The sequence below is a fragment of the Lotus japonicus genome, chromosome 1, assembly GCF_012489685.1.
Source record: "Lotus japonicus ecotype B-129 chromosome 1, LjGifu_v1.2".
In the NCBI taxonomy this organism is placed as follows: domain Eukaryota; kingdom Viridiplantae; phylum Streptophyta; class Magnoliopsida; order Fabales; family Fabaceae; genus Lotus; species Lotus japonicus.
This window is the reverse complement of record NC_080041.1, coordinates 36,042,888-36,066,911: the sequence shown is the minus strand read 5'-3', so window position 1 is coordinate 36,066,911 and position 24,024 is coordinate 36,042,888. Positions and strand designations below refer to the sequence as shown.

The 24,024-nt window shown below is 37.9% G+C and overlaps 3 protein-coding genes across 4 annotated transcripts; 2 read left to right on the top strand and 1 right to left on the bottom strand.

Annotated features, from left to right (window-relative positions):
• The first annotated feature begins 8,997 nt into the window (after nucleotides 1-8,997).
• LOC130734558 (uncharacterized) lies at nucleotides 8,998-11,000 on the top strand. The gene is made up of 3 exons (XM_057587023.1): nucleotides 8,998-9,155; nucleotides 9,250-9,338; nucleotides 10,593-11,000. The coding sequence occupies exons 1-3, from the start codon at nucleotides 9,129-9,131 to the stop codon at nucleotides 10,744-10,746; spliced, it is 270 nt and encodes an 89-aa protein (XP_057443006.1). The 5' UTR covers nucleotides 8,998-9,128; the 3' UTR covers nucleotides 10,747-11,000.
• Nucleotides 11,001-13,510: 2,510 nt separating this feature from the next.
• On the bottom strand, nucleotides 13,511-15,650 carry LOC130734557 (pentatricopeptide repeat-containing protein At1g74900, mitochondrial). The gene has a single exon (XM_057587022.1). It carries the CDS (start codon nucleotides 15,648-15,650, stop codon nucleotides 14,136-14,138), a length of 1,515 nt encoding a protein of 504 aa, XP_057443005.1. The 3' UTR covers nucleotides 13,511-14,135.
• Nucleotides 15,651-19,095: 3,445 nt separating this feature from the next.
• LOC130734556 (E2F transcription factor-like E2FE) lies at nucleotides 19,096-23,462 on the top strand. 2 transcript variants are annotated; one of them, XR_009017997.1, is made up of 11 exons: nucleotides 19,096-19,301; nucleotides 19,389-19,509; nucleotides 19,605-19,682; nucleotides 19,797-19,847; nucleotides 19,990-20,092; nucleotides 21,024-21,091; nucleotides 21,199-21,268; nucleotides 21,384-21,445; nucleotides 22,108-22,519; nucleotides 22,701-22,760; nucleotides 23,197-23,462. XR_009017997.1 is itself a non-coding variant. In XM_057587021.1 (10 exons), exons 1-10 carry the CDS (start codon nucleotides 19,225-19,227, stop codon nucleotides 23,271-23,273), a joined length of 1,119 nt encoding a protein of 372 aa, XP_057443004.1. In that variant the 5' UTR covers nucleotides 19,108-19,224; the 3' UTR covers nucleotides 23,274-23,462. The 2 variants fall into 2 exon arrangements, 1 of the variants encoding a protein (XP_057443004.1); XM_057587021.1 differs by lacking the exon at nucleotides 22,701-22,760 and having other exon boundaries at nucleotides 19,108-19,301.
• Nucleotides 23,463-24,024: the final 562 nt, after the last annotated feature.

Here is a 24,024-nt window from a genome sequence, read left to right as displayed (position 1 = left end):
TATAGTGCTGTTAAGTAATCTGTTGTTCTAATCGATTGTCCCGACATCGCATAGGACATTTTTCCTAAGGGAACTAGAATTTCAATTGGCATCAGAGCAGGCACCCCTGTTCTGTTTGGGTGAGCTCTGTAAGACCTGGATTTTCGGAACAAGTTAATTTCCGACTCACGCGTGGAATCAGTGTAAGCGTGACAGGAGTTTGATATTTGAGAAAGATTAATGAAAAAGAAAGTTCAGGAATTGCTCGAGGAATGTGGCGTTGTTTCTTTCGGAGCTAGTGCGAGTCGTCTGCACACCTGCCTTATGGCGAGCGTGTCCAGAATAGGCTATTTCGCTCTTAAAGCAACGTTTTGAGTGAGATTTCGAACTCTCGGAAAATTTAAAGATTCTCTTTATTTTTCCATCGACCAGCGTTTCATTTCGGAACTCTGGACTGTACGCACGATAGGTTTCACTTTTCGGATGTCCGCCGACGCTAATTTCTTTGCTTCGAAACCCTATTTTCGAGCAATGGATGAAGACTTTTTCTATTCGGGACTTCTAACGAAGATTCCGTCCGCACTGCCAGATTTGTTTCGACGTTTCCAATCTTTCTTCAGAAGGAAGTTTTGTCGTCCGGCGATCACAGCAAAAAGTAGTTTTTCGGGACAGACTAACTTACACCGCTTTTGGCGTTTTGGATATCGTTTTTCCCAAATCCTAGATATTTGTTTTGAGTTCTGGAATTCTGACGCCAGAATCTCTCTTAGAATTTCTCGGTGATCGTGCTGCAAAAATCGGAATCGCGAAATTTTCATTTTCCCGCGATTTCGCCCGCCTATAAATAGGCGAAAAAGCAAAATATCTTCCATTTTCCTCCATTAGTGGCCCAAATTCGTGGAGAGCAAGGGGGGAGGAGATTTCCGCGAAATCTTGACCAATCTTCGTGCAGTTCGTCCCTACTTCTAGGTATCGAGGTAACTAACACGATTCCTACCTCTGATTGTTGTTTCTGCTGAGTTTCTGAAGTCGTTTCTGTGCTCTAAGTTTTGAGCTTTTTCTAAAATTGTCCGATTTCTCTGATTTCTCGCTTGGGTTATGTTCCTTATGTTCCCCTGAGTCTAAAACCTCTGTCAGTAAACTCTGATTGCGATTCAGTTGTCCAGGATCTGAAAAATTGACTCAAAACTCTTTTTGTCTCACATTTCGAAACTTTATTGTCAAAAAGACTTAATCTGACTTCGTGCCTTTAGGATTTGTTGTCACGGATGTCATGAGGATCGTTGCTGTCAAATTTGTTTTCAGAACTGAAAACTTTGAAGTTTTGAGCCTTTATTTTGGACCAAAATGCCCCTGCGTAGTCGTATTTCGGCCCGATTGTCCGAAAATTGTTCTGACAGTTTCTTTGCCTTAGTTTTACCCTAAAACTACCTTGTTAACTGATTTGATCGAAGAAAAAGAGCCGAAGCTCTTTTCTCCTTATGGCCGTGGGCTATTTCCTAAGGGGGGGGGAGTTTTTCGTTTTCGAAAACTTGTCTTTTCGTACCTGATTGTCCTATTCTGAAGCTTTAATGCTTTGTCTATCGTTTATGTATTGTTTTGCGATCGAACTAATCGATTTTGTTTGGATTCTGCTTTGTTTTTCTCCGAGGTTCAGTTGAGGGAACTTTGGAAGACTCAGAGCAATTGTTTGAGGAGAACTTTGTTTGCGAAGCTGGAACAGCTCGAGGTTAGGGCAACTTGCTATATTTAGCTATGATTGCATGATAGGCGTCGATAAACTCGACCTATGCTTTATCTGATGTTGTATATGATGATGATTTCTTGTTATGATTGTTTCATAACTTATGATATTGATGATGTGTTGAATTGAGCGTTTTGATGCAACTTCGGAGTGGAGGTTCATTGATCCGGTGATCTTTGACATTTCGGGTTGGATGAACAACCCTAGGCAAGTCCAAACGAGGGGTTTGAGGCTTAGCCATTTGTTGGGATTCGTTTGAATACTTAGACTTTCCCCGGGAAACTTCTTTTGGAGGGTTTTTGGAAAACTTAGAATGATTAGAATTTCGAAAACTAGAGACTCTGGGAGACTTAGACTTTGAGAAGTAAACTCATAACTTGACTAATTCAATTCGAAACGTTTTTACTAAACGAATAATCATAGGAGAACTAAAGGGGAAAATATTTACGAAAGACGGGGAAAAGTCGGCTTTTGTTGTGGGTTTGGAGAGTTTTGGAATTGGGGAAAGCCACTAAGGTGAGCTATGGTGATGATTGAAAGTCACCGAGTACTCTAGTACTCTTGGGAGTGTTGTTCGAGTCGTGCTGTATTGACCGGCACAGACTCTGGGCTTGTTTGTGGGTTTTGTGGTGGGAGTTGTGTTGTATTGACCGACACTAACTCATGGTTTTGTTGGGATTGGGTTGTGAGCTAAACACTTCCGTGGTAAGGGCGATTCGTTGTTTGGCTAACCATATTGCATCAATCGGGTGAATAACGGGAATGGTTCACCTGTGCATATCATATGGTGAATAACGGGAATGGTTCACCAAGGATGAATAACGGGAATGGTTCATCCAGGATGGATAACGGGAATGGTCCATCCATAGTGAAGAACGGGAAGCTTCACTGAGGCGTGAGACTTCGTGAAAGCATGGAACTTCACTGAAGCGTGAGACTTCGTGAAAGTGAGTAAGCTTCACTGAGGCGTGAGACTTCGTGAAAGCAGAAACTTCACTGAGGCGGGAGACCTCGTGGAGACGGGAACCTTCGCTGAAGCGGGAGACTTTGCGGAGGCGTGCAACTTCACTGAAGCGTGAGACTTCGTGAAGGCGCGAAACTTCACTGAAGCGTGAGACTTCGTGAATGTGTGAGATTTCACTGAAGCGTGAGACTTCGTGAAAGCGTAAGACCCCATTGAAGCGTGAGACTTCATGGAAGCGTGAGATTTCATCGTCGTTTACCCTAGGGCAACGACAGGGAACATTGGTTTAGTTGGATACGTGTGTGTTGGGAGGACGATACATTGTTTGACTAACCTTATCACCTAACTTCATATGTTGAGATTATGATGATTTGATGTTGATGAACATCGTTAGGTATTAATGATTGAACTGTGTAGGAGATTCGAGAACATGCTATGTATATACCTTAGAGTAGGCAATACATAACTTATATGTATATATATACAACATATGTATATATCCCCTTTATCACAAGTTGATTGTATATCTATTGTATTCTGTAAGTTGACCCTAGCGCCTTGGCTTTGTTTGTATGTTTGTGTTTGGGCGGTCGGCCTGCTGTCAGGCGTCTGTCAGCCGGTTCGTGATGATTCGTTGTGCGGGAAAGACCCGGACCGGAACGACTATTACTGAAGCTTTCGACGAGGACCCGGACTTCATGCCTGATCGAGGGAGGGTCGATGATAGTAGTGTGGGGTATGGGTGGTTAGAGTCTTTTGGAGTTGGTTGTTACTGTAATAGCTCTGATTCGTTTTGCTTTTGGGACAGGGTAAGTTCCCGATGCATGGCTTTTTGTGTGGTTCTCTTACGGAGGGATCACAGTGAGTCAGTCGGACCATAGGGGTCTTTGCTTAGGCCATTTTGAGGCCGACTTTCTCCTAGTGGTTTGTAATTATACTTTTTCTCACTCACACTTCTGGATCTGTAAATATTTGCCTACGGGTACACTACTTTGGAGTCACTGCGAGTGTGTGTGACGTGGAAGTGCAGCTGAGGCTGTACATGTTTATATTTGATGTATATCGGTTAGTTTAGTAGTTGGGTTTTGTCTTTACTTCCTTATCGTTTTGATTTAAAGGAAAGAAAACGAAAAAAAATTACCTGTTTTCCGCGTAAAGATTATTTTTGGTTACTAAAGTGACACCTGGAAATCGGGGTGTTACAAGCTCCAGGGAGATACTTTCTTGTTCTCATGGATAACAAGGAGGGAGGATCGGTTAACAGGCCACCATTTCTGGATGGGACCAATTATGATTACTGGAAGGTTCGCATGACTGCGTTTCTTAAGTCTATTGACAACAAGACATGGAAGGTCATTGTCAAAGGTTGGAACCATCCCACCAAGGTGCAAGCTGAGGGAAGTGCCTCAAATGCGGAAGAAAAACTTGAGGAAGAATGGACAAAGGATGAAGATGAAGATGCTCTGGGAAACTCTAAGGCGCTGAATGCTATCTTTAATGGAGTTGACAAGAACATGTTTAGACTGATCAACACATGCACTGTGGCAAAGGATGCCTGAGAGATTTTGAAGACAACACATGAAGGCACCACCAGAGTAAGAATGTCAAGGCTCCAGATGCTTACTACTCAGTTTGAGAACTTAATGATGACTAAGGATGAGACTATTTCTGAATTTCACATGCGTGTGCGCGACTTGTCCAATGCTTCATTTGCTCTGGGAGAACCCATGTCAGATGAGAAGCTTGTAAGGAAGATCTTGAGGTTTGTTACCAGAAAATTTCCTATGAAAGTCACTGCTGTTGAAGAAGCTCAAGACATCAGCAGTATGAAGGTTGATGAACTTATTGCTTCTTTGCAGACTTATGAGTTGAAGTTGGGTGATAAGCCTGAGAAGAGGAGCAAAAGCATAGCCTTTGTCTCCAACACTGATGATGGAGATGATGCTGACTATGAAAGTGAGAATTTATCTGAAGCTCTGGCTCTACTTGCAAAGAAATTTAATAGAGCTCTGAGGAAGATTGATAGAAGAAACAGGCCAAATGTCCATGACATTAAGACTGACAATTCCAAGCCCTTCAATTCTCAGAAAAAGACCAAATGAGAAGACAAATCTGGTCAGAATAAAGGTGTTCAGTGTCATGAATGTGAGGGATATGGCCACATTAGAACTGAGTGTGAAACTTACTTGAAGAAGCAAAAGAAAAGCATGGTTGTTACATGGTCAGATGAAGACACTGAAGATGAGGAAGAACTCTCTGCTAACAGAGTTAATGCCTTCTCAGGAACTGTTGATGTTTCAGAATCTAGTGATGAGGAGATGACAGATGAAGACTTAGAGGAGACTTACTGGCTTTTGCACACCAAATGGGAGGAAGCGTGCAAACTTCTGAAAGAGCAAGAAGATAATATAGAGCAACTCAAGTCAAAAAATGAAAAGCTGAGAGGAACTATTGACAAGTTGTAGGATGATCTTGATGAATGGAATACAAAGGTTAAAAATGTTGACACTGCAGAAAAGGACAAACTGATGTTGATCAACGCTGAACTTCAAGAAAAAGTGGTCACACTGACAAATAAACTTGAAGCCACTCATAAATCTGTGCGTATGCTGAAACAAGCAAACAAGGGAGAAGCGTGAAAGGGATTGGCTTTAATTACAATACTGCCAACAAGGAAAATCAGAAGCGGCCAAAGAAATTTGTTGGTGCTAAAATGAAATCTAAATTCAATAACCCCACCAACTATCAGATGTCCAACCCGATGTCTCAACATGTGCCTCAACATGGGGGTTCTCAGCTGAAAAGTGCTACATCTAACCCGTGGAGATGTCATTACTGTGGAAGAAATGGTCACATAAAGCCTTATTGCTTCAAACTTTATGGTTATCCTCAGACTCAGAACATAGTCAAGGCTTCAAGGGAAAAACAAACAAAGAAGACTTGGAAGCCCAAAGGTCAAGTCACTTGCCTCATAGCTCACACATCTTTCAGAGCTTCATCAAGTGAAGATTGGTACTTTGACAGTGGTTGCTCAAGGCATATGACTGGAAACAAGGAATATCTTGAAAATCTCAAAGGATACTCCAGCAACTTTGTTACCTTTGGAGATGGAGCAAAAGGAAAAATCAAGGGCATAGGAAAGCTGGTAAATCCTGGATCCCCAGATCTGAATGATGTGTTACTTGTTAAAGGATTGACTGCAAATCTCATCAGCATAAGCCAACTCTGTGATCAAGGTCTTGATGTTTTTTTCAGTAAGGCAATTTGTGTTGTTACAACAAATGATCATAAAGTGATGATGCAAGGAGTCAGATCCAAAGACAACTGCTACATATGGGTCTCATCGGAGAAAGCGCAAGTCTCTAGATGTTTGATATCAAAAGTGGATGAGCTAAACCTATGGCACCAAAGACCGGGTCATATCAATCTCAAGAGCATGCAGAAGATCATTTCTGAAGAAGCCATTCGTGGTCTACCAAAGTTGAAGATAGGTGAAGGAAGAATATGTGGAGAGTGCAAAATTGGAAAGCTAACCAAGATGTCCCATGCAAAGCTCCAACATCCAACCACGACAAAGGTCCTTGAACTACTACACATGGATCTAATGGGGTCCATGCAAGTTGAAAGTCTGGGAGGTAAAAAATATGTTTTTGTTTGTGTTGATGACTTTTCCAGGTACACTTGGATTGACTTCATGAAAGAGAAATCTGAGACCTTTGAGATATTCAAGAGGCTATATCTGAAGCTTCAAACTGAGAAAAGCAGTGCTGTAATAAGAATCAGAAGTGATCATGGAAGAGAGTTTGAGAACTCAAAATTCTCTAATTTTTGTGGCTTAGAAGGAATAAGTCATGAGTTTTCTGCCCCCAATACTCCTCAGCAGAATGATATTGTTGAAAGAAAAAATAGAACTCTTCAAGAATCCACCAGGGTGATGCTACATGCAAGAAAGATTCTCAATAAATTATGGGCTGAAGCAATGAGTACTGCGTGCTATATTCACAATAGAGTAACTATTAGAGCAGGAACCTCATCTACTCAGTATGAAATCTGGAAAGGAAAGTAGCCTACTGTGAAATATTTCCATATCTTTGGCAGTAAATGTTATATTCTGGCTGATCGTGAACCAAGAAGGAAGCTTGATCCCAAGAGTGATGAATGCATTTTCATGGGATACTCAACAAACAGTAAGGCTTATAGAGTGTATAATTCACGCACAAAGGTCCTGATGGAATCTGTGAATGTTACTACAGATGATGTACCAAGTGAAAGGGTTGAGACACATGTAAGTGAAGATGATGATGGTGCTCATGTCCAAGCCGATGTCCCGTCAATTGACCTCGACAATGAATCTGAGACTAGTGCGGATGAACAAGAAGATAAGGTGATTGCGTCAATTATGGAGGAGTGACATTTTGGGAGTAGTTTGTACGTACATAGCGAAATACGTTGTAAATTAATGAGAATGAGTATTGGTCTCGCGCCATGCACTAATAGAATAAAAGTACTTTATCAGATATTTTCATATTTTCTCTCCCATTTTTCAATTTTAAATACGTATACCACCTATTGAAGTTGTTTTTTTTCTTTCATAATTCTGGTTATATTCTAATTCATTTTTTAAAATTTGTTATGCTTTGAATCAATATATCAAAACCGTTTTAATCTTCTAGATGTATATTCGAAAACATAAAATACAAAGATTTTGAGTTAATTTCCAAATCAATACTTTACATCTATTTTGAGTTAATGTAATTTAAAACAAATAAATGTCAAATTAATGCAGTAGTTATTTTCGAAAAAAGTCAGAATATACTTATTAATTATTCAAATGTCATTAATAACTATTAAATGCAATATTAATACGTTAATTATTTTCAAAAAATATGAAATTATTTAATATTCAAGTTACTAAAAAATTAGAAAAAATAAATATAACATCATCTACCTATAAATTATGCTGGTATAGATAGCCTAAATTATACTTGATGGTTTAAAATTTCCCAAAGGTTCAAATCCTACTAGTATCTAGATACTCAACAAAAAAAATCTACCTACAAATTATAGTATAGAGAGAAAGCATATGAAGAAAGACATAGAATGAGAGGATGACACTTCTTGGAGTTACCACTTTTTGGTTTCGAAAATAAATAGTATATAGTATAGTAGGATTTAGAAATATGCCACATCATAATTTAAAATTATTTAATAATTAAATTAAATTAAGTAAAAAAAAGTAACTTCTCCTGCATCGATACAATCTTATTGGTTTGATTATGTAAAAATAATTTACTATGTAAGTGTATACTATTTTCTCTTATTTTTTCTTCCCAAATCTTGAATATTGGAAATCATCATTCATTCAAGATCCTTAAATTAAATCAAATACTCTCTCCGTTCCAAAACTATTGTAGTTTTAGTTTTTTTCACAAAGTTTAAGAGTTCATTAATTGGTGTTATAATTTGACTGAAACACCCTTATTTAATATGAGTTATAAGAAAGAGAGAGAATAAAAATCATTGGTAAACTAATTGGTGAGAATTGTGATTGGTCAAAATAAGAGGTGGTGCTTGGGAGATACACTATTAAATGAGGGCATGAATGGAAGAGAATGAGATAAAGTGCTTTAAATATGTAAAACAACAATGGTTTTGGATTGGAACAAAACAAAAAAGCTAAAACTACAATAATTTTGAAACGGAGGGAGTATAAGATAATTGACCGTAACTATCATTCATTTAAAATTTTAAAACTCATTTATTTATTAGAATGATTGTTAAGATAATTTATTTAAAGCATTTAGTATTATTTAACATGTCCAAATCACACAAACAATTATCATTTTTTATTGTAAAAAACATTTAAGCAATTTAATACTATCTTGTTGAGCTGTCCTTCACCTATTGGCAGTTTAATACAAATTCATCGAGAAGTGTGCAGTGCGTGACTTGTAATCCTTACCCATGCTGCGACCAAGTTGTAAGTCGTAACAACCAATAAGATTGCGTCTTCCGGGGATTTGGGTTTGCCACCCCCCACCTATTGAGTTTGGCATCCCACTTTATTCAATACGGAAATTAAATTTCCGTTTTTAAAACGGAATTTAAAATTCCGATTTTTTTATATATGCAATGAATGGTTGAAAATGTGTCACATATGCTAAAACACAAAACGGTTTTTTAATTTCCGTTTTTTCCGTATTAAATTCGAAATTTTAATTCCCGTTTTTAATAAAGTGGGGTGGGAAACCCAATAGGTGGGGTCCCAAACCTAATTCCCCGTCTTCCGCAACATGAGAATATTTTAACCGCATAAATCCAACTCAATTCTCATTACATAGTCTTCATCATCTCCACTCACGCTTTCTCTTTCTCTCTCTCTCTCTCAAACTCTTCCATTCTCATCGCTCTTCTTCTTCTCTTCCTCTCTTTTACCCAACCATGGCAAGTCGCTGGCTCAGGCCCGAGGTGCGTTTCGATCATCGATCGATCCAGATTTTTCCCATTTCCGTTGCGATTATTCTTTTAGGGTTTGAGTTTTTGGTTTTCTCTGATGTTTCAGGTGTACCCGCTGTTCGCTGCAGTTGGAGTTGCCGTTGGAATCTGTGGGATGCAACTGGTTCGTAATATCTGCATCAACCCTGAAGTCAGGTCTCTCTCTTTCTACCTCTCTTTCTTTGCACTATTCAATTGAAATTTCCTCTTTAATTGGTTGGTTTAGATCTTTGAAATTTCTGATTTTTCTTTATCTAAGACCAATAAATTGCTCTGAGTGTGAGGTTTTTTCTCTTGTTTGGATGGATGTGATGCTTTGACTTATCAGATATTGGGATCGATACTCAATTGTTTTTTTTTTTTTTTGCTAAATTTCTCATTTTAATTACTCTTTGACCCTTTACAATTTATCTGATTTTTTTTTAAATTTAATTTAGTCTAGATGAGATATTGGGGACATATGGGTTGGGAATTGGGATGATGAGGTCTAGGGATCAATTTCCGGAGGGTGCAATTTATCTTTCCGATTTAAAAAATTTTGAGATATTGGGGTTATGATCTGAATTGATTTTTAGAGAGAAAATTGTACATGCACAGATGCACTCCAGTGTAAAGTCAACTAATTAGATTTTAAAGATGTGAAAAAAAGAAATTTTTTTATTTAATTTGGTTGATTGATGTGAGACTGATTGGTTCATGCATAAAAATTGAAGTGTTAAACTCTTTTTTAAATAAGAGCTGTTTGTTCAGTATTTTTATAAAAGTAAATTGATATTTTTTTAATAAAAATAACTTTTAGCAGTTTTTTATGAGTTTGGGTAGTTTTTTTTTTCCAAAATTTTCTCAAGATAATCAATCTTTAGCTTATAATCCCAAAGTATTTTGAGCATTTTCTCTAAAATAATCTCTACAGTGTAACCAAAAAAAGTCTCTACAGCAAAAAATAGATAAATTAGACTTAAGTATTTAAAGTGCTTTGTATGATTATGAAATATAAGTAAACACAAACTAACTTTCAATTTTGATAAAATTTCTAAAATTTAATCTCTCTTTTCACACAAGTTGAAAATAACTTTTTAAAATATTTTGGTCTAGATGCGTTATATGGCCGTAACAATTTTTGGCACATATTGAAATGAAATGGTGAAAGAAAATAGGTGAACTGAGGATTCATTTGTGAGGAGCTTTTGACTCCACTAATTGGTTAGATAAAACACTTTACTTCACTGGCTGAGTCAATAAAAGTAGAAGGAGCTGGATGAACTGTAACTTGTCTGTGGCATCAATTGGGAAAAAAGTTAAAAATCATCTTTCACTACTAATGATGGAGACTGTTTGTTAAAATATTTTACTAGGATTTTCATTGAAGGGAATATAATGGAGAGTTGTTTTTGCTTTGTTTGTATTTAGGGTGAACAAGCAGAACAGAGCTGCAGGAGTGTTGGATAACTTTTCTGAGGGAGAGAAATACACCGAGCATTTCATCAGGAAGTTTGCACGCACCAGTTCAAGAGAGATTATGCCCTCCATCAACAGCTTCTTCGCTGACCCAAGTCGCAATTAAGTTGATTTCAATAAACAGGGTTTAATTTCATTTGTGAGCTACAGCATATTGTGTTCAAGACTAGTTTCTATCATCGTGCATTTAAAAAAAAATGTGGTTGATCTCTCTTCCTGAACAGCATGTAATGCTGCTTTGGTTGAGGATAACAATACCCTATTTGATGATTGCTGCAGTTTTAAAGTCATAAAATGCCCTCTGTTGAGGACATGCTTGTCCAAACTGATGTTCTTAATGAATGGCTAATTCCGTTCCTAGTTTGAGTGGACTTTCTCTATTCTGTAGTTAGCTCAAGTCCTAATTGCTTAAGATTTGCACTAATAGGGGGGAAGGTAATTCTTCCATTGCGAAAATGAATGTGATTCCTGCCTGGTACAGATCCAACTCCAATCTAAATAATTACATTTGCAAGATGAAGCTTGAATCTGAATATTCCTCCACTAATAATTTCTGAACAATAATTGTATTTAACTCTCCGAGAATTACCTTGAGAAGCAATCTCAAGTTTTCGCCCAATATCATATTTGTTTCATAAAACATAGTACTTCCTCCTATGCTTAGGGGAATTTGTGTTGCTTTCGGAATTTGATCCATCAACTTAAGACATTCTAATTATTGGTATTGCACATCATTTAACTGTAATTATTAATGAAGAATTTATCTAGTAGGACCATAATAATGATAATACAGGAAGAGTCAATGAAAAAATTAGAGCATCATCTTGCTGTAACATAGATTAAACAAGCACTAACCCACACTCTTTCCCGGTCATCCCACATACACTCATTTTTTCTTCATGTCTCTTACCTTTTTTTTTTCTTCTATCACATCACTTATCATATTTATAATTTATCTCTCTTCTATTCTTATATCTCTCCCTGCTGAAGCCTGGACCGAGTAGGGAGCATACCCCCAAAAGCAGGCCTCATGAAGACCCTAAACATAGGAGGATCCATGAGCCAGCAAAACTCTTCAAATAACCCAATAATCCTCCTCTTTAAGTTCTCCAATAACTCGTTTCCTAGTAGACTACTCCAAAGCAACCTTATAAGCATTCTTGACAAAGTATAGACCCTTGGCATCAAATTATCGAAAGGGAAAATTTTCTTGTTGGCCTTGGCATAGTTGCATTAAAAGGACTAAAATTTAAAGAATTTCACATTAGATCTAAATTCCATCTTATAGGCTTTCAAACATTAACTGGGATTTTCGAACTAAAACATTGAGGTCACCGTTACTAATGTCATAGTTGCAGCCTGAAATGAAATGTGCCATATGCTAGACACTAGGAAGCACGGATACTTCAAAACAGAGGCGTGTCCGCGTGTCGGACACGCGGACGACACGGACACGCCACCGACACGTCGCGGACACGTGTCGGACACATCTGGGGCGTGTCTGAATAAAAAATTATTATTTCTTGGCTTGAACACGACTAGGACACGGCTTGGACATGACTTGTTTATTGAGCCGACACAACTTTGTGGCTGGACACATATAGGGGACACTTGAACTGTTTTTTTATTATTTTCTAACTTAAAAAAAAGATAAATTAAAAATAAAACAAACCTTATTTAATTAAAAATAAAAAAACCTTATCAAATCAGATCTTGTGAACATATTATCATGTTATATATATATATATATATATATATATATATATATATATATATATATATATATATATATATACTCTGAGCTCTGAATTCATCTTGCTGGACTGCTCATTTCATAGTTGTACTGTCTTATTTTTTCTATGTAATCGTGCATGCTCTAGACTTGGGCTCAATCACAAGCCGGCTCTTCACATTCATGTCATCTATCGGCTATTGTTCCTTCTGTTTTCTTTTTATTTCTGCATTTGTATCTTTCCCGTAACCGTTTTATGTTGCAGAGGTTATAACCTCTTGCTTTTTGTACTTTGACTCCTTTTTTCAATATATATATTATCCTTTATCTCTAATATATACATATATAGTTATATATATATATAAGCCGTGTCCCCGTATCCTACTTTTTGGAGTTTAGCCGTGTCGGCGTTCCCGTCCGTGTCCGTGTCCGAGTCCGTGCTTCATAGACTAGACATAATGGAAGAAAAAAAATAAGGAAGTATTTAGATTCTTAACAATCCTAGATTGTGAAATTCAAAGACACTAGTTCAGGATTGAAGCAGATACATACAGTAGTAGTTCGTAATGCTAGCTGAATAATTACAAATAACTTTATGAGAATCAGCTCATAGCTCACGATCGCTGAAGGCTGTGGTTACGGTTTTCAGAGATGGGGAGCCAGATTTTTCAACTGTTATGGAGCTAATAAAGTGGCGTTCATGGTTGTGGAATAGATCAAAGTTGAAGGGGCTCACTTGCTCTTTATTTGAATGGTCCACGCAGCCATTGATTTGTCTGAAAGGATTGTAATTGCCATGTCTGGTTGCTGGTTACCTAGGCTAGCCGTATCTGTTTTTGCTGGCATTTTTTCTATTTGGCTTTGGTGATCTGTTGAGGGGTTCCTTGCTGTTTCTGTACAGCTTTGGGGTTATTGTTGGTTTGGGTTTCTTGTTTGTATTTCTCCTTTCTTTTCTTTGTTTTCTTTCTTGTGTGTATTAAGGGTTGAAGTACCCCTTGTACTCCCTTTTAATGCAAAATTGGCTTATAAAAAAAAAGTGTAAACGACTTCCGCACATGAATTTCAGTGGCAATCAGCTTAGACTATGTTTGATATCCATTGACACCAATGCAAACGGACATTAGGATGCACTTCAACATAAATAAGTGAACATATTTATAAATTGTAATGAAAGTTTGTTCACGTTACACTCAGCTAATATTCAAACACGCACTTGTCTTGAAAAAGGAAGTCATTCAGAAGAATTTGAAAACAATCAGAAGAACTGGCTTGGAGTGCCAAAAATAAGTAGAAAGTAAGATGATTGAAGCTTCAACTAAGTTAAACTCTTAGAGCTTGCACAAACCACGGCACTTTATCATTTAACAGCAATGAATCAGGGAGTTCTCAACTCTAGGTTATTTAGCTGCATCCTGCATGACCATATGTCAAGCCATATGTGCCAAAAAATTGACTTCTAGGTTCATCTCTAACATATAGGCAGCAATTTTGAATCCAAATCAATTTTAAGAATAAACTTCCACGAGTAGCTTCTGAGTGCCAAATTGGTTTTGATGAAACAGAAGTTGATCCATACTTCTTTCTTGAAATACCCTGCAACTTTTGTCACTCAAAAGTTCTCAAATTTTCATTTTTCTAGTAACAAAACACGATTTCCATTCTCTAGCAGAGCCTAAAACCAGTTCATAATTCTCGGTAATGCAGGGGAAGCTCACAGAAACACATGTGTCATGAACGAAATCCAGCAAGACTAAAAGCTGTTTTCACAATTTCAAATGTCGAAGAGCACGGCCGCACCTGCTCTGCATTCTTAATATCTCCTTTGCAAACTCTTGATTGCCAGTCAGAGCAAGCCCATTCAACACCCGATTAAAAGTGAATTTCCTCGGTAGGAACCCTCTATCCACCATCTCAATCAACAACTTCCCAGCCACCACCAAATCTTCTGATTTCTTCCTTACAAACATTGCACTGATCAGAACATTGTACGTGTCCAAATTGGGCAAGCACGAACACGAACCATCCCCCATCTTCTCAAACATGCTCAAACCCTTCTCAATCTCCCCAGCATCACAAAAATAACGAATCACCACATTGTAAGTCTGAACACTAGGCCTGATACCATGTTTCTCCATCCTCCCCATATACTCCACTGCCCTCTCCATGTCACCAGAATGACACAAACCTCTGATAACAACATTGTAGGTATTCAAATTAGGCACACACCCCTTCCCCACCATCTCTTCGAAAACCAACAACGCATTCTGAACACAGTCCTTCTTGCACAAAACCTGAATCAAAGCATTGTAAGTAGCAACCGAAGGAACCAAACCCGCTCTAACCATCTCATCAAAAACCCTCTTCGATTTCTTAACCTCCCCCGCAACACCAAACCCGTGAACCATGGTAGTGTAAGTAACAACATCAATCTCACACTTCCTCTTCTTCATTTCCAAAAAGAACTCCCAAGCTTCCCTGAGCTGATGACACCGAAAATACCCTTTCAGCAGCGTGTTATAAGTAACCATCGTCGGCGAAATCCCCCTCTCCGCCATCTCCTTCAACACTTGCAAAGCCATCGGCGTTCGCTTAATCAAGCACCAACCATTAGCAATGATATTATAACTCACACTATCACACCTAAACCTACCCCTAAACGTTTTGAACAAGCTATGAGCCATTTCCACACGTTTCGTCTTACAGAGAACGTCAAGGATGGTGTTAAACGAGTTCAGATCCTGGCGGCAACCGTGCTCGTGCATTGAAATGAAAACCCTCACGGCACGGTGGGGTTTCCCGGCGGCGGCGTACCTCTCGGCGAGGATGGCGAATGCTCGCGGGGTAGGGCCGCGACGGAGGGAGCGCATGCGGCTGACGAGGGTCCAGGCGGTGGTGTAGTCGCGCATGCGGGCAGCGATGTCGATGGCGTGTTCGAAGCCCGACGGGGAGTGGATGTAGGTGGGGTGGCGGTCGAGGTGCTTGAAGAATTGGAGGGCTTTGGGGCCGTGGTTCCATAGGCGCTTCAGGACCTCGTCGACGAGCTCTGGGGTCCATCGGAATGGGGAATTTTCTAGGGCTTCGGCGAGGGTTCCGGGGTCTGATTCGAGGGCGAGTTTTGCTACGGCGGCGTCTTCCGGCGACGGTGGCGCTGGCGGTTGGGGAACTGTTGTGAGCGACTGATGTGGAAGCCGAGATCGGAATTTGGGTGGGGAGAGAAGGTGGAGATGAGAAGTGGTGGAGGTTTGTTGAGGTAGCTTCACCAGAAACTGACTGAACATTAGGGATTTTGATTATTTTCTGAATTTTTTGTTTTTCCCTCCTTTTTTGTATTTTTGGGCTATAACTCGGGTGAAATGGAAATGAGCAGGCTTAAAATTGTACAATCAGACCGGACCGGGCGGGAGGGTAATATGGAAAAGTTATTAAAATGACTTTCGAGTTTCAACCTTATACACATACACCACGCGCGCTCTACTCTATGAGGTCGGAGGTACCAGTTTATCCGTGGTTGGAGGTTTCGTTCTATTGGTTCTTCCTCATGGGTGTCGGCCCTTCATATGAAATTATGGAGGAACTTGTGGCAGTATGAGGTGATCGCTCGATGCAAAGAAACATGTTGGTGAGCTTGCTTAGATCTCTTCTTGGTGCATGCTAAGCTATTTCATCACGACTTGAAGGTTGATCAGTCTTGTCCTTTATGCCTCATGACTTAAGAGTTAGTTCACATCCTTTGTTGTTCTTCCTGGTGATCAAAGGGGTGTGGTTCACTTCCTCCCTTGGTCTTCGTCTTGATCATGATGCTCCATGCATGAGTTCACGACCAACTTCTTGGCATATGCTGATTCTTCTAGTTAGGGGTCTCCAACCAACCGATGCCCAATCTGGAACTGTGCTATCCATGGCTTTCTTTCTTCCTAGGTCAGGTCGCGTCCGTCTTTTGGTCCAAATATTGCAAAAAATGGGTTTTAATGGTTTTAAAATAGTCGTGCTCAGATTAGAAAAAAAAACTGTCGAAATCCTACTCAACCAAAGCTCCTATTATTATAGCAAAAAAAAAGACCTAGTGACACGCAACCTGAATGCCCAACCCATTATTAGTCTTTGAAGTGGAGAAAGGTAAAAAAAATACCTTAGCAATTTGAAGGTTCCTTTGTTGCGTCGCTCCAAAACCCTTCCTTTCTCCCCTTTCCACCAAACCCTAGCCGCCACCACTATGTTATCCCATTTCCAACAAAATTGTGAACGAATGATGGCAGTACTGGTGGTGTGGTGTTTCTCACCCGACAAAATCAAATTTATTGGCTTGAATCCGACCCCAACTGTTTGGTGGACAAACCCTACTTCTGGTATTTTTTTATGTAGGCTCCTGTTGTGTGTGGGGTAAATTCACTTGCTATTATAGACCCCCTTCTTCTAAACGAGTTTAAGCACCAATTGTGCTTATATTGAAATATATATTTAGCTTATAAAAAAACACTTGCTTGGTTTTTCATTGGAGCAGATCCTGTGTCGTGGTGGTAGGCTTCGCCCTTCATCTATGGCTTTGCGACATGTCCGAGACCCTCATGATATTCTTTTAGGGCCCGTTTGGTATGCTGTATAGTATAAGGCCTGATAGTATAAGACATGATTGTATTAGGCCTGATAGTATAAGGTCTGATAAAAATTTAATACTATACAGCGTTTGGTGTGACATTGTATAACTTGTCGTATTGTTTAACTTAGTACAATCATATGTTTGGTGAAGTGATGAATAATGATGGATAGTATAAAAATTAAATAGTTGTACAAAATTACCCTTTAACAAAATACCCTTTAAACAAACTTTATAATACTTGCCAAAATATTTTCTAGATTTGAACTAAAAAACTTCAATTCTAAAATAAATATCACACCCCAAGAAACTCAAGTGGCCAAGCCAAAACCCAACCCCATGTTATAAAGCATAAGTCCAGAAACAAAACAAAAAAAAGGAGAAAAACAAGCCTACTAATGCTTAGTGGCACAATAACATAGTACAAATCAGAACAGGTGCCATTCCTCCAAGCACGACCTCCTATCTATCTGTCATCATGTAATAGAGAGGCACAACCTTGGTTCCCATTCCAATTCATAATAAGAAAAATTGAATTTTTTTACCAAGGATTTGAGCCAAACCCATAGAGAAATGTTATTTTTCTTTGAATCTTGGTGATATGAGGTTAAAAGAAAGCCCAGAGGATCGAGAGCTTGCAGAAATCAGGTTCTGGAAATTTCTCGGCGAGTCTTCGCCGGAGAAGAAGGTTGATAACGGCGGAAAGCGGCGGCGAAATTCGCCGGAGATGAAAACGCTAAAGGGGATTGTTCCTCTCTTCAATCTGATTACTATGGTGACATTTTCGTGGGCAATGGAGGTTGGAGAAGAGAGATATAGTCGATTGCAGGTCGAGTTGCTCGCCGAGGAAGCGTCCAGATCGCGGCGGAGCTTCCTCTGATGGGTTCCTGGGTTGTTCCTCTTCATGTTGGAGGTTAGAAGCGGTGATTTTGTGGAGGTTTTGGGTTCTGGTTCGAGAGCCACAGATCCCACAATTGATTTAGTTCTCATCTCAACCCTTCAGCCAAGTGTAGTTTTCAAATAATCACATCACAGAGGCATCACCACATATGAATATAGTATCGAAAAAATTCCCCACACAAAGAGAAATTAATCTAGCTCCTAATTTGGGGGGGGGGGGGAATTAAACAGCGTTTTTTTTTGGGGTAAGCAGGAAATTAAACAGCGTGAAAGGTGAAAGGGGGAAGAAGAGGAGAAGGGGCTAGGAGAAAAAATAGAAAAGAGGAGGAAGAAGATGAAGAGGAAGATGAAAGGAGGAAGAAGATGAAGAGGAAGATGAAAGGAGGAAGAAGATGAATGAAGGCAATAGAGATGGAGAGGCAGAAAGAAGAGTAACGTGGATGAACGAGAAAGATAAATGAGGCTAGGGTTGGAATATTTTTAAGTAGCTAATACATCAAAGCTTATCAGGCCTTATCCTCCCTTTGAGTGATGGACTAAGTTATCCATCATTTTAATGTATTAGAAGGGATTGATGGATACAATTATACAATACGATGTAAGCCCCAAACAACTAATAAGTCCATAACGTATTGTATGAGCTTATACAATCATGCCTAATACGGTGCACCAAACAGACCCTTAGCTTATTGGTCTTGTCCTATTACAGTAATATGTAAGGGTAAATTAGTAATATTTAATTTCTGTCTTTATCACTTTCCCATTCTTTTTCTCTTAATTCAAACAACTTAAAAGTCACTTCATATTCCCTTAACATTATTCTTGTCTTTTATATTATTTTCTCTCACATTACTCCCTCTGATTTTCCTTTATGCATTAAAACAAACCATTAGTCTCCAAGAACCATTTCACAACCATACTCTCCTGCATCCTTTTGTAAAATCCTCCCAAACACAAACACCATCCTATTCAAAGTCAAACACAATAAACTAGAATAAATTGATGAAATGAAATTGGTAAATCATGCTTTGTATCAAGGTAAAAAAGGCATTACTATTACACTCACTCAGCTCAAGAGGGTCCAATGCGGAATTTCACAATAAATGGTCCTAGGCACCAGGCGCGTCATCGAATCGAATTCCCGCTCATCAGAAGTTGAAAAACCAAACAAATCCCTCCCAACCAAGCTTCGAAAAATTCACATTCACCAATCACCATTCACCGCTCCCTCCACTTTTTCTTTTCAACTCAAATCAAATAGTAACAATTTGGGTTTCCCCACTCTCTCTCTGTTGTTTGGTTCCTCACTCACTCACTCACTCCATCCACAACCCCAACCTAACCTAACTCATCAACCCATGTCTTCTTCCACAACCTCTTCCAGACACCACACCTACAATCGAAAGCAAAAATCTCTCGGTCTCTTATGCACCAAGTACTGTTAATCATTCTTATCCATTTCTTCTCTTTTCATCCAATTTTTTCTTAACTTCACATCTAATTCCGATCCATTCTTCTGCAGTTTCTTGAGCTTGTACAACAAAGAAGGTATCCACCTAATTGGCCTCGACGATGCCTGCTCACGATTAGGGGTCGAGAGGCGTCGGATCTATGATATCGTCAACGTCTTGGAGAGTGTTGGGGTCAGTTTTTTAGTTTTCTTCCCTTTCACATCAAATTAAACTCACCTCTTTACTTCAACTTTCTTATTAATGATTTAAGTTTTTTTTTTTTTCAGATGCTTGCGAGAAAAGCTAAGAATCAATATACCTGGAAAGGCTTCGCTGTGATTCCAGAGGCGTTGCGCGAACTTAAGGTCATTATAATTTTTTAATTTTTTAGAATCAATGTGTTAAATTAAATTAAATGATGTGCGCGATTTCTGATTTTCGCATTCATTGATTTGAGGTTTTTTTGTTTTATTTTGTAGGATGAGGGTTTGAAGGAGAATCTATTTGATGCTGCTAATGACAGTGCCAAAGTCAGTAGGAAAATTTGTCTACATTTTCTGTTCTGTTTAATGCCTTTTTTTTGAATAATAAATTATGTAGATTTAGGATTCTGACAATTAATAATTAATTTATGATTTATTTAATTAAATTGTAGTTTAATGCATTATTTAGGTGTCTGATGATGAGTATGATGAAGAAGCTAATCCAGCTACTGGAAGTCAAAATGACAAGTCCAACTCTGATTCTGCCACTCTTGTCAAGTCTTCACAAAATGGTATTTGGAAATATTTGTCTTTCTAGTAGTTGTTTTCTTTGTTGATGTTTAGTTCATGTTTGGAGATTGAGCAATATCGCGGCGGACTTTTTAGCGAAATATGCTCTTTCTGATTTTTGTTCTGTGTGGATTGAGGATTTTCCTCTTGGTCTGGCGCGTATTCTCTTGTTGGACGTTGCTTATGTTGATTAATGAAATTGCATTTTGACGTAAAAAAAAAATTCTGGGATTTGGAAGTTGTTAATTACCATCTTGAGTTCTTAAATGTCTGTATGTATGCATTTGTATGTGTGTATCTTGGCTTATAAAAAAAGTGTGTTTCTTTTCCATCTTCTTCTTCTTTTTATTTATTTATTGATAAAACAGTATATTTTGTTACTTTTATGCAATAGTAATTTTGCTTCTAATTTTACATTTTAATTAAAAAGCAAGCAAACACATTGTACCCAAAAAAAAAGCAAACATGTAACTTTTTCAAAATTTTGTAAATTAATTTCAGTACAAACTTTTAAAATAAAAGTTTTCAAAATGTGTTCAAATTTAAAAAACAAGCAAATGTAAAGTTGTATAAAAATATTTCATTTTTTAATGATTTTATAAAATAAAAGTTTTCTTAAGATTAATTAGAATTGTTTTGAAATAGACACTCTTAAGACTTTTAATAGAAAAGTTTCTTTAAAAAAGAGTTTTTTTCATTGAAACAACTGTATCAATCATGTTAGGATTAATTTTCAATTAAAATCAGTTTTATAAAAACAATTCATTATATCATGCCATGGTTGCCATTTATAGAATGGACTTGAAACGGGTATGGATTGAGGATAAGTATGATTTCTTTGAAATGAAAAACAAAAACAAGTTCAGTTTTTACAAATAGGGTACTGATATGCTGAGGATTGACACTTGACACTGGTTTGTTAATGCTTTGCAGAAAACAGAAAGGAAAAGTCTCTAACACTGCTTACTCAGAATTTTGTCAAGCTCTTTGTCTGCTCTAATGTGAGTGTTTTCTATTTACCATCTTAGACATTCCAAATTTGGGGCATCATTTTCATTAGCTATTAAACTTTCTATCATGTTGATAATTTTAAACCTTCCCTCTTCAGATTCAAATGGTCTCCCTTGACGATGCTGCAAAGTTGTTGCTTGGAAATGTTGATACTGCTATGATGAGAAGTGAGTAGTTTGTTCAGCAATTTAAGCTTAATTCGTTATTTCATTATTCATTGACTGATGAAGAAGCTTAGAACTTTTTCAGTTATAATATATTCTTGACCTTTTGGCCTTTCAGCAAAAGTCAGACGCCTGTATGATATTGCAAATGTGCTATCCTCTATCAACCTAATTGAAAAGGTGCATATATTCCTCTCTTTAAAATCTCACTTGGTATATTTTTGAAAACTACTAGTAGATTTTCACATTTGAGGCAGAAGTGATTGGGAGAAGCTACTAGTAGCTTTTGCAGGTAAACAATTGATTTTAGAAAGTTTAAATATGAAATATAACATGAAAGAGTTTTGATATTGTTCTCTCCAAATGGCAAGGAGTTAGACTTAGTGACAAGCACACAATCCAGCTCCTAGGAATAGTGTTAGAGTGAAGATGCTAGATACATGACTTTTGTGGTTCCTTATAACTTCAGTGTTGTCTCTTGAATTACTGGGCGTCTCGTATTCATTATGTGGTTATTAGATCTTTGAATGATGTCATGATTGGCTAATTAATTCGGGAGTTATGAACGGCTAAGGAGGGTTATGAACAGTTAGGAAACCTATGGTCCTGGTGTCCATGTGAAGTTGGTAATTTCAACCATAAACAGTCTCTCCTTCATACTGGGCTATTGGGTGAATTTGGATTGCGGATAGATTTTTATTGTTTTACAATAGGAGGAACTCTATTAACTCTTCAAATTCAGCTTTACAACTTTCTACATTTATACACTCTTGACTCTTCAAATTCAGTTTTACAACTTTCTACATTTACATTCTTACACAATGACTTTACCTCTGATGTAGACCCATATGGCAGAATCAAGAAAACCAGCATTCAGGTGGCTGGGTTTGAAAGGGAAAACAATGAGTGAGTCAGGGAACTCAGCCCAAGATCCAAATACCAACGAGTCGAGGAAAAGGCTGTTTGGAAGTGACATCACGAACATAAGCTTTAAGAGGAACAAAGTTGATCTGTTCATGAATGAGGGGGACTTTTACAAGAACTCTAACATGGAAAACAAACATGACAATCTCAATTGCCAAGGCCAATCAGAGAAAAGCAACTCAAAACAAGATGCAAAACAGACTACAGGGTGCTATCAGTTTGGCCCTTTCGCTCCGCGTAAAGTTGGGGCCTCTGAGAATGATAATGTGAAGCAGGTACATGATTGGGAGAGTCTTGCAAAGGCTCATCGTCCTCAGTATGAAAACCTAGGTAACATTTCACTCATCTATGGAATCTGATATGTTATTTTGTATCTTGTATCATTTCAATCAGATTTAATGAGTGATCCACATTGCACCATTTTGCTTTTTCGTTGAAAGTATTGTGTTTGGCTATTTTATTTGGGAGTTTAGAGTCATATTTCTATTATTTTGCTTTTGTTTTCTTGTAGGGTTTTGAAGTTAAATTTTCTTTTCCAAAGCAGTTTATCTGCTCCCACCAAGAAAATAAGGTCATATTTTTCGTGCAGTACTTTTAAAATCACTTTTTGTTGTTTTGATACACTTTGATTAATCTATTTTTAGAAAAGTTGGTATATTTAGGGAGTGATTAGTTTATGAAGTATTGGTTTTCTAAAAGTGAATCCATAAGCTAGCAGTGTGTTGAAGAGGGTGAGAAAAATGTATTACCAGTATTCCACTTTGTAATATGTTGCAATTCTTATTGGTGGTGATGATGATGAAGTAAATGCATGTTTTTTGTCTAGGAATATGAATTATAAAACAAATCAATATTTTAGTTATCTTCAAAACTGATTTTCAGAACATACTTAATATTACAAGGAAAGTAAGTATCTATAGAAGTTATTTGTGTAATTTTTAATGAGTGGATTGAGTAGTATTGCTGAAAGTTCAACTTAACTTATGTTTGAGTTGCTTGTGATGCAGCTTTGAGAGACCTCTTCTCGCACTACACGGAAGCGTGGAAATCTTGGTACTCTGAGGTAGCTGGGAAGAGACCATAGAACATTTTGTAATTCATCTGTCCATAGTCAAATAACAGAGTAGCTTTCTCAATAGATGAACCATTGTTGGATGCATGTTCTCCCTTGTCTAGGGGCTCATGGCTCCCCAATCTTTTTGGAAAAATCTTTTATAGATTTCAATTATACATGTTTTGCTATTTTATAAGTCAAATATATATTCTAATATAAGCAGTGCTTAAACCCTATACAAAAGGGCTCTATAATAGTAAGTGAATTTAGCATGCACAACATGAGCCAATAACCACCCAAATCCCTTGCACTACCAATCTACCATTAGTTTTTCTATCAATACTGGATTAAATTCTACTAAACTATAAGATAACGGCCAGCCAAGAGCAACTCCATCTCTAGTTCTTAGATGTGAGTTCTTAGGCTAAGAATTAAGAAGCAGGTTCTTAAGCACTAGAGAGTGTTGATGTGAAGTTCTTGGTTCTTAAATTTAAGAACAAGTTCTTGGTTAAGCAGTTTTGCTTTATAAAGTGGAGTGGTGTTGTGGCAATAAAAGATAAAAACAATGTGGTGTTGTGAGATCAGAGAAATAATGTTAACAACTCAAAGTTAAGAATTTGTGGTTGAAGTGAAATTTGCATAAATTACTTATGAGTTATGAGTTGCTTAGATTGCACGTGGCACTAGGCCTGTCCAACGTTTTTTGAACCGACCGAACCCGACCGGCCCGTTACAAAAAAAGGCCTCCTCGGTTCGGGCGGGTCGGGTGGCGGGTTGAGGA